Source organism: Myotis brandtii, unplaced genomic scaffold (assembly GCF_000412655.1).
Source record: "Myotis brandtii unplaced genomic scaffold, ASM41265v1 scaffold266, whole genome shotgun sequence".
Lineage (NCBI taxonomy): Eukaryota > Metazoa > Chordata > Mammalia > Chiroptera > Vespertilionidae > Myotis > Myotis brandtii.
Genome location: NW_005360124.1, coordinates 11,647,069 through 11,656,622, shown reverse-complemented (window position 1 = coordinate 11,656,622; position 9,554 = coordinate 11,647,069). Strand labels below are relative to the sequence as shown.

The window sequence follows — 9,554 nt, the reverse complement described above, 5'->3', positions numbered from 1 at the left end:
CTTCCTCTGTCACTGAAGCAAGCAAGCCTCATGTTCACTTCAAGCTGCCTGGCTGCTGGCCACCATCTTGGCTGGCAGTTAATTTGCATATCTCCCTGATTAGCCAATGGGAAGGGTAGCGGCCATACAGCTAATTACCATGTTTCTCTTTTATTAGATAGGATACATATACACATACAAAACACCACCACACTTTCTCGTAGAACTCAACCCCTCTACCAACTTTCCTTTAATCCCATTCAGATTGATTCTTTTTTTGTGTGTTGAGTTTTATAAGACATATAAAGCTTTTTCTTGGTCATTCACACTGACTCTTAGTTTAGATCCACTTTTTGATGGAAAAAGAGCGGAGGCAATAGAGTCATTATGTTGTTATATTGTGGATAATTAACATACATGGTTCCACTGAAAAGATTCTCATCAGGAATGCTAAACTCAAGTACTTTGTCCTCTATGTTTCTGTGATTCTTTATTTTCGTCATAGCTCGTGTCCTTCTGGTTAGCTGTATTCATGTCTGTGTTTTAATCTCCATTAAAGAGTCCCTGATAGGGCCATGTCTTGCTCATCCTCTAACAGTTCCATGAATATAATAAGCACTCAATAAATGTTAACTTGGAAAATAGTTCACAGAACCAAAACTTCTATAAATAAAGTCACCAGTATTCTTTGTCTATACAAGATGTTTCCAACTTTCCTTGCTTCCCTCTGACAAAGTTAAAAAGCAGAATCAAGTTTGCACATGCATTCTTATAGAATATTCTAGAAAAGAGACAGGTAAGATGAAATTGACAGAAACAAAATGGACACTTAAAGTCAGCAGGCTTGATATTTGTTTCCTTCTTTCTCACTTGACATTCCAATTATGTCTAAATCATGCTGGAATACAAACCATTGCTATCAATTACTTTCTTTCAGCAGATCTTATAGAGACAAATGATAGGGCTGTGACATCCTTCAGCTTTAGATGGAAATCTCTTGAGCAGCAGAAAACATTAGTGTCCACAGCATAGAACGATATGTCCTAGGGAATACACCTGCGCTTCTAAAATGACTAATCTTCTTTCTCCTGTCTTTGGCCATTTTGGTATATATTTGGAGAGAAACTAACTTGTGTCACATCTCTGCTGGGATATAGTTTTATAATTTGAAGCCATGCAACATATTTTTCCTTTGTAATCTCTACTTTGTATTTCACTTACGCCTTTACCTCAGCTAACCAAAAAATGTTGGGACCCTTATTAAGCTCCCTTTAAACGGGATAATTAGATTTTTATTGGGAATATATTATCTGTCTCCCATTCTCAAGAGCAAGCCATTGCTCATTTTTTCTTCACGCTATGGAATACAAATTCTACTGGCACATAGCGATGTGAATAGTTAAAACTTAATGATCACATCCACTAAAAAGAAAGGATAATTATGCAATATAGTAGAGGTGCTAATTATTGCTATGATGGCAATCATATTACAATATATAAATGTATCAAGTTAACACATTGTATACCTTAAATTTACACAATGTTATATGTCAGATATATTCAATTAAAAAAAAAAGCACTATCAGTCTTTTGGTGTTTGCCCCATGGATGACTCTCCAAAAGTTATGAACAGACTACTTAAAAGCTGCAGTTCTACTTCTTGTCCTGGGGTGTTTAAAAATGATAAATCCAGATGATTATTTTGGGACAAACATAAGTATCTATAATAATAAAAGGGTAATATGCTAATTAGGCCAGACTTCATTCCAGATGTCCTTCCTGACGAAGCCGGGGCCGGAGGGAAGCCATCCTGGGTCCCAGGTGCCTGCCAGCAGCCAGAGGAGGGTCCCGGGTGCCGGAGGGAAGCCCTGGCGGCAGCCGGGGGAAGTAAGGCCTACTCTTGCATGAACTTTCGTGCATTGGGCCTCTAGTAAATAATAAAACCTGGATGAACGAGGGACATAATCTCAAAACACACTCATTCATTCAGATGCCTTTTTCACACTGACATTTTTCACCTGTGCCATACATGCTCACTGACTGATTAATCTCCCTGTAATCTTAGACCTATGACAATTACCAGGCAAAGTTGTATCTACCTTCAGTTTTAGCCACTTGAAGCTTGAAAAGTCTTCCCGACTGGGTATCTTCCTTAGTCAAACAGCATAAAGTGGAATTCTACTATTTAAAAATTTACATTATTGAATGTAATGCTACTTATGTAGCACTAATCTATGTGTGTTCGCAGTGTTTAGTAATTTGTGATTCAGAAATAAAATTTGGTAATATTTCTCAAGCAATGAAACTGGTTATGGATAGTGACTTATGACTCCTTCTAAACTATCCAGGTGGGAAATAGAAAATCCAGTACAACAATAAGGAATAAAAAAAGTTTGATTATTTCTTTCAGGTAGTGTATACCACAGAGCAGAGGTAGGAAAAAAAAAAAGAGACAAAAATAAAAAAAAGAATTTAATTGTAATTGTCTCCTATTTTATCTAAATCCATTTGTGTTTTGATAGATCAGTCATATCTTTTTCTACCTCAAGTAATCTCATTTACAAAAGTTAATTAGTTTTGCCTATCATAATTTGCTTCCAAAGAAATTCCCTTTCAAATTCCTATTCTTGGAAGGTGGTTTCATAACAGGGAATTTAAAGGCACGGTATCAAGGTCACAAAGGTTAAAATGGAGAGATGAAGATTTTATTCACGCCTTTAAGATAATAAAACAATAAGCTACTTAGCTGGATATGCACATTTGTAGTTTGTGGGCCTATATTATTTAACAACCTATAAATTAAAATTTTTAATCATATTTAAATCAGCAAAGTAACTGAAAAGTAAAAATTATGTATGTTTCCTATAGTCAACTTTATATGTACAATCATACCTATTTAAGTCAGTTTGTTTATATAAAGAAATAGTTATGCATTTATATTTATTTATAGTGAACCGTGTACCAAGCTCTGTTGGGCTTTGCTAGAAATCAAAGAAGAAATCCTCCGTGGTGAATGAAGTCTAGGTGGGCTAATTCTTTTTTTAGCGTAAAGAAAGCAGCACACTACTGCAAAATCATGTTCTTTGGAAATAATTTTTTAAATTGGCTGCACATGTGTGGCTAGACAACTTCATTTCAGGCTAAATAAGCATGATTAATTCTGGCAGTTATTCAGATGGCACATGGAAACATTCCAAACACATTTTATCATGATAAATGTATAATAGCTTTCCTGGAGTAGCAAGAACATACTTTAACCATAACACTTTAAAAATATTTCTTTAAAACCTTAACGTTTTAGCTTTAAATAATTCCCAAGATACAAGATTATATCTTAATTCTTTCTCTCCACACTAGTTATGTGCATGACTTCATAGTCTTTGATAATCAGTCATGGTTCATATGTTTGTGTAGATCCCATATAGATTGTGCTCTTGCATATATTGACCATAGAATAATGAGAACTAAAGCTAAACTTTAGTTTTAAAACTAAAACTGACAATTAAGGTTAAAGGGGCATGGGATTTCTGACCCTTAATTTTCAGGTTTGGGTATAATGGTATGGGTCAGTTAAGGAAAAGAATTCACATGGCGGAGGGTTGATCAGCTTGGACACTGGTTTACAACTTGGGTTGATCAGCTTGGAATGCACTGATTTTATCTTTTTGGAATACACAGAATAATAAAAAAAATCAGGAAATTACAATACGAAGAGGCAGCTGAGGGTAACTTAAGTGTTTAAAAGAGAGTACCTCTATATGAGAAACACTAAGGCACATACCAAAAAACACATTCCAGGGAATTTTTATAGTACACCAGAAAGAACCCTGATCTGAGCTCATGAGCTGTGTGACCTTGAGAAGCATTTGATTTCTCTATGTATCTGTCTCCTAGGTTAAATAATACGAAGTCCCGCCTAGCTCTAACGTGTAACAGTTCTCTGTTATTAAAACAGAGTCGGAAGCGGCAACTTACCAAATATTTTAACATTTTCAAGGTACACAACCCAAATTAATGACAAAAATAGACTCTAGGTACAGACTTTCATTGTGTATAGGCCAAGAAAACCTGAAATGCCAAGATGAACACCTTGCTTCTTCATTAGTTTCCGAAAAGAAACATGAACCATGAACCCAACCTTGTACCTTTTTTATAGAAATACAACAAAATAATTGCAAGCACTAGGAAGCAAAAAAATAAGCCCAAAATAAAAACTGCATCAATTCTTTAGTTATTTCAGAAAAAGGAACAAATTGTTAAATTTAAATCAATGAGAACTATGGCTAAAGCAAAGCACAGTTGAGGATCTTGAACTCTTGTTGGTAATAGATATGGAGGCATTTGGGCAAATGTTTTGGTTTTTTTTTCTCTCTTTTATTCCCTTAGTTATAAAGTGGGCCAATATTTACTATAAAGAAGAAAAGTAATTTAATTAAATTTGCTAGTAAGCAAACTTCAATTTTGTGCTTATAAAAATTAGCTTTTAGAAAAAGTATCAAAAGCTTTAACAGGGCTTAAAATAACTACCAGTATTTGCAGTGTTGAGCTAGAGGCCCCATGCTTTCCATTATTCCTCCTCTCATATATTTTGGTTCATGCACCTGCCAGTGAGGGTGCCGATTTAATGGCTCACCTGGAGTGCTGGGCTGCTGGCTGAGACAAGGAAAGAATGGGGAGAGAAAAGACGGTATTGGGCTGCCATGCTGCATCTCTTACTTTAAGGCAGACTGGGTGACAGAGAGGTGGAGGGGAAAGTGTCCTGAAGTAGGCAAGCTCACCTGTCACTTTTATTATTGTAATTACAAGCTTGTCTACTTTCTAGTTTTACTGTGAGCACTTAAAAAATATATGTACACACACACACACACACACACATATAATTGATTTCAGAGAGGGAGAGAGATAGAAACATCAATGATGAGAGAGAATCATTGACCGGCTGCCTCCTGCCCGACCCACATTGGGGATTGAGCCCACAACCCAGGCATGTGCCCTGACCAGGAATCGAACCATGACCTCCTTGTTTCATAGGTCGATGCTCAAACACTGAGCACTCTGGCCAGACTACTGTAAGCTCTTTGAGGGTAGAAATAGTATGTTATTCTTTTCTACATTTCAGTGCATGGCACAGAGTAAACACTTACAGTAGAATTATAAAAGGTATGAATAAAAGACCCCCATCTTCTCTGGGGTTCCTTTCTCTTCTGGTTTCATGTGTTAGGAGAATTGATCAGGTTAGGAAGTTCCTTATTTAAAACCTCAATATCTCCCTTGAGTTTTCCCCCTTCAATTCATTCACATCCTGAAAATAAATTATTTTCATCTAATAATCTGTGAGTGCCTGGACCCCACAATTCACCGAATGGAACCTCAGGGGGAGAAGAGGGCTATGAAGGGAAGTCCTCCTTGAGGCTGGGACTGAAAGCAGCTGGGGGGCGCGCGCTGACAGATGAAGGAAAGGTGTTTATACAGGGCCAGAGTGGTTACCTTTATGGAGATTCCCTTTTCCAAGCCAGTTTAGAGGGATTTGACAGCACAGGCTGCCAATTGTTTTTGTAAACATTTAGCATTTGTAAACCAGCTTAGTGATGCTGGTGTTGGTGGCCAAGCCTGGAAGAGGCACATCCCAGTTTCTCCCAAGTTACCAGCCTGCACTAAATGGTCCAGATTAGCTGTGCTAATGAAGAAAAGAGAAAGGCCCCAAGGCCCCTTCTTCCCCTCATCCTCTTTATCATCAATGTGGTCTAGCACAGCTTTTACAGAATATTCCGCTTCATAGGACATTTAGAGTACGTTCCCTGGCTCTTTCCCACCAGCCTCCCATGTCTTAATCAACTAACCCCTCTCTTCCAAGCTTAGAACACAAGCTTTGCACTCATAGGTCCCCTATGGAGCCTGGTAAATTACCTACCCGCCTTCTTCTGAATATTTATGTCCAAACGCCAGGATGTCGGATGCCCGTCCACTCCCATCGCAGACAACCACCGGCACAGGAGGGGTGTCTCGAAGGTACTCCAAGACAATTGAGATCACATTGGGTCCTCCTTCCACAATGAGCGCCACTACTGGAACGCCTTGACCGATTCCTGCATTAAAAAAGGAAAAGAAAAGGAAAAAAGAGAAAAGAACACAAAGCCAGCAAACCAAAGAAACAAAAAAGAGAAACAAAAAGCACAAACTAAAATTACTGAGCACAGGGGGAGGTAACAACATACTAGTATAAGGGGATAAAAAATACTGAGGGTAAATTTACAGAAAGTCCTTTAGCAGAATGTTCCCACCAGAAAGTCTATTTGATTTTGCCCTTTCCCAACAATTACCAGATGCTGGGGTCAGTTAAGACACCGATGACCATACTTGATAGGCGAGGGCATAGTGAGAAGAGGAGAGAAAGGAATAGATCAGTAGATGAAGCATTAGACTAGCAGCCAAAGATTGGAAGATAAAGGAGATCTTAAGCAAGTCTTGTATGTATTCAATGGTTCAGTTTGTTATATGAAAAATGGGAAGTTAAAATGCCACCTTCTGGAAGTTATCACAGTGGTAATGCCTAAATGATTCTTTTTATTAAACACTATGAAAATCAGTTGATGGCATATTTTAACTTGTTGAATCAACCACTGGGTAAGTAATGGGCTTACTTCTGACCATAAATGATCAGTTTGATAATTGATTCTAAACAGCATAATAGTCATAACAGGTACCAGGGGACATGGCATCTACCATCTGCCACTATTGCATCCTTCACTACTGAGCAAGGTGCCAGGCACATGATGGTTGGTCAGTAAACATTTGCGGAATTCAGTGGTTTCACAGATCTTCCTTAAAGGATTTAAACTATGCATGCTGTGCCAAAATACATTGCTATTTTCAAGTAAAAATTGCCTTAACATCAGACTTACATATGGTCCAACCTAACATATTAAAGACAAATATTAAAAACAAATGTCCATAAAAGGCATAAGAAATAAAATTCATTTTAAGTGTCATGTCAAGCATTATCTTTATTCACTGAATAACGTCCTTTTATTCAATTTGGTATCACTGTATTTTCTCATTCAACCTTCTCAGAATAGTTAGGTCATTGAGCAGTAGCATGATAATAAGATGGTTTTGTAGGTACACAAAGCAGTTATCTTAAAAGAAAACTAATCAAGATTCTGTACCACTTCTATAAATAGGAATTAAAATAAGCTTTTAGTCATCTCAGTTCTCCCTCTTCCCCCCTTTGATATGGTTTTATCTTATATCAAGAAACTGCTTCCCTGTGAGAAATAATGGTTTGGGGTTTGGTTTCTCGCTCCATTAATAAGATATTTTACTTGACTTGTGTGTGACCTGCTTTACTTCTAAATCAGTTTTTCATCTTGTGCTTGATTTTCATCTTAGAGGAGTGGTTTGAAATGCCAGTTATACACAAATGGGTGCTGTTTTAAATCAAGTGTAACCGCCCCCTCCCCGAAAATTGTTGCTCAAGGCAAGATGCCAAGATTTCTTTTTGTTCCCCAGAGGGAATTGGGAGAGAGGGAGAGAGAGGGATGACTCATGGTCCCATCAGAGTTTTCTGTGTGTGGAGAAGTTTTGAGAGTTACTCCTTCAAATCCAAGGAGAAGGACGTGAAAGGTCATGCTGCTCCCCTTTGATCCAGAAGCCCTTCATGACTCCCTCACAAGGTTGCTTGGAAGCTCTGTTTGGGTGTCTGTGATGAAGACCCTGCCCCCATTGCTGCTGACTATGAGGACTAAGTACATTCCTCTTGAAAGGCACTTGGGACATTAACCTCTTAGCCTATTTTTTAGAGACTAGGATCTTTAAATACCTTCATGAATCTGATAACAGCTAGTGATTCATTCTCCAGAAAAATAATTGCACATAAGGACAATCACAAAAAGTATTTGTATGCAATTTCAAGGCTTTCATGGATCTTTGACGCCTATTCATGAACAACTTGCTAATGGACTCTTCCATAACCCCACCCTAAATTAAACACATTGACATATCTGCAAAGAACATGGGCTTGTGTTCTTTTATGAAGCTCACTGAAGCCTGTCAGACAAGTTCTGGGATGGATTTTCAAACAAAACTCTATGCCCAGGGAAACTATATCATGTTATGGCTGCCCATTTGCATTGATTGACTTTACTTTCCAGGATGAAGTACAATCTATAGGTTTCTTTCCTCCCTCCCTTCATTTCTCTTCCTTGATTTTGTTTCTTCTGTTCACACTTTCTTTTCTACATTACATTTTAGATATAGAGTATTAAAAGAAATTAACTAAAGAAATTCACAAATTTACAAAATAATATCTGTAGTATATGACTTCATTAGTAAAGAAAAAGCTTTTTAAAATATCAAGAAAATATATATATATATATGATTTCAGAGAGGAAGGGAGAGGGAGAGAGAGATAGAAACATCAATGATGAGAGAGAATCATTGACTGGCTGCCTCCTGCATGCCCCACACTAGAGACAGAGCCTTCAACCTGGGCATATGCCTTGACTGGGAATCAAACTGTGACCTCCTGGGGATCAATCCTGCAATCTGGGCATGTGCCCTTGAGCAAAATCAGTTAGGGCAAGAATGGCATATTTTTTTTAGTGTTGACATAAAGAAAACATTCTGGGAATCTACCGCAGATACAGCTGGATGCCTAGGGCCATGACCATTTTTTTTCTTTAAAATATGTTTTTTAGAGAGGAAAGGAGAGGGATAGAGATATGGAAACACTGATGAAAGAGAAACATTGATTGGTTGCCTCCTGCATGCCCCCTACTGGGGATTGAGCCTGCAACCCTGGCATGTGCCCTGACGGGAGTCAAACTGGTGACCTCTTGGTTCATGGGTCGATGCTCAACCACTGAGCCACACCAGCTGGGCTACCATTTTCTTTATGATCAAAAAAATTTCCATATAAATGTCTTTGAGGATCCTCACAAATGTATACTTTAATCAGCTCAACCCACTGACCATTCACAAAAGTAGTTGTATAGACTTACAGCTTTAAAAAATATAATCTCTATTATTTAGGGGGAAAACGTTTTATTTTATCTAGACCTCTCAGGGAAATTTTTGTGAACACTTGTTCTTTTAGTTTTGAGGAAAAGTAGGTTAGTTCTTTAGTTGATTGCAATAATTTTTCATTATAACCAAAGACTTGCAGTAGTTCTCAGAAGTTTAATTTTAGATCAATGTAGATTTGTTTAAGCTGGAAGAGGTAAGATTCTCTCCACACTTCAGCTTTTGCAATTTTGGAACTGAAAGCATTGTAGCCTATAAGACTGTGAGCATGAGCCATGGATTTAATAGCTATATTCTACAAGATTCCAGGTTGACCAGATTGACCAAATAATAAATCAAACCCCAATCAATTGTGTTTCGCAGACTTTGGTCACATTTTGTTATGACTGCTATGCAATTCAACCTGGGCTCCCAATAAGCAAAATGTGTCAAAACTGTCGTAAAGATTGGGTGTTGTGAGGAAGAATGTCTTAAAATTCCATATGGCCTTTTTCTCTCTATTTCTCTCTCTCTCTGCTGACATGAGACTGTAATCTATGATAAGTTCAGGCACT

The 9,554-nt window shown here is 37.7% G+C and overlaps 1 protein-coding gene across 10 annotated transcripts in view; it reads right to left on the bottom strand.

Moving 5' to 3' along the window:
* TRPM3 (transient receptor potential cation channel, subfamily M, member 3) overlaps positions 1 to 9,554 on the bottom strand; it is a 700,716-nt gene that overhangs the window by 163,319 nt on the left and 527,843 nt on the right. For 9 of the 10 annotated variants that reach the window (XM_014541293.1, XM_005868324.2, XM_014541287.1 and 6 more), the window contains one exon: positions 5,891 to 6,065. In XM_014541293.1, coding sequence (XP_014396779.1) covers positions 5,891 to 6,065 — 175 coding nt within the window. Of the gene's footprint in view, positions 1 to 5,886; positions 6,066 to 9,554 lie in introns of those variants that run through there. The other variant, XM_014541295.1, reaches the window with a different exon arrangement.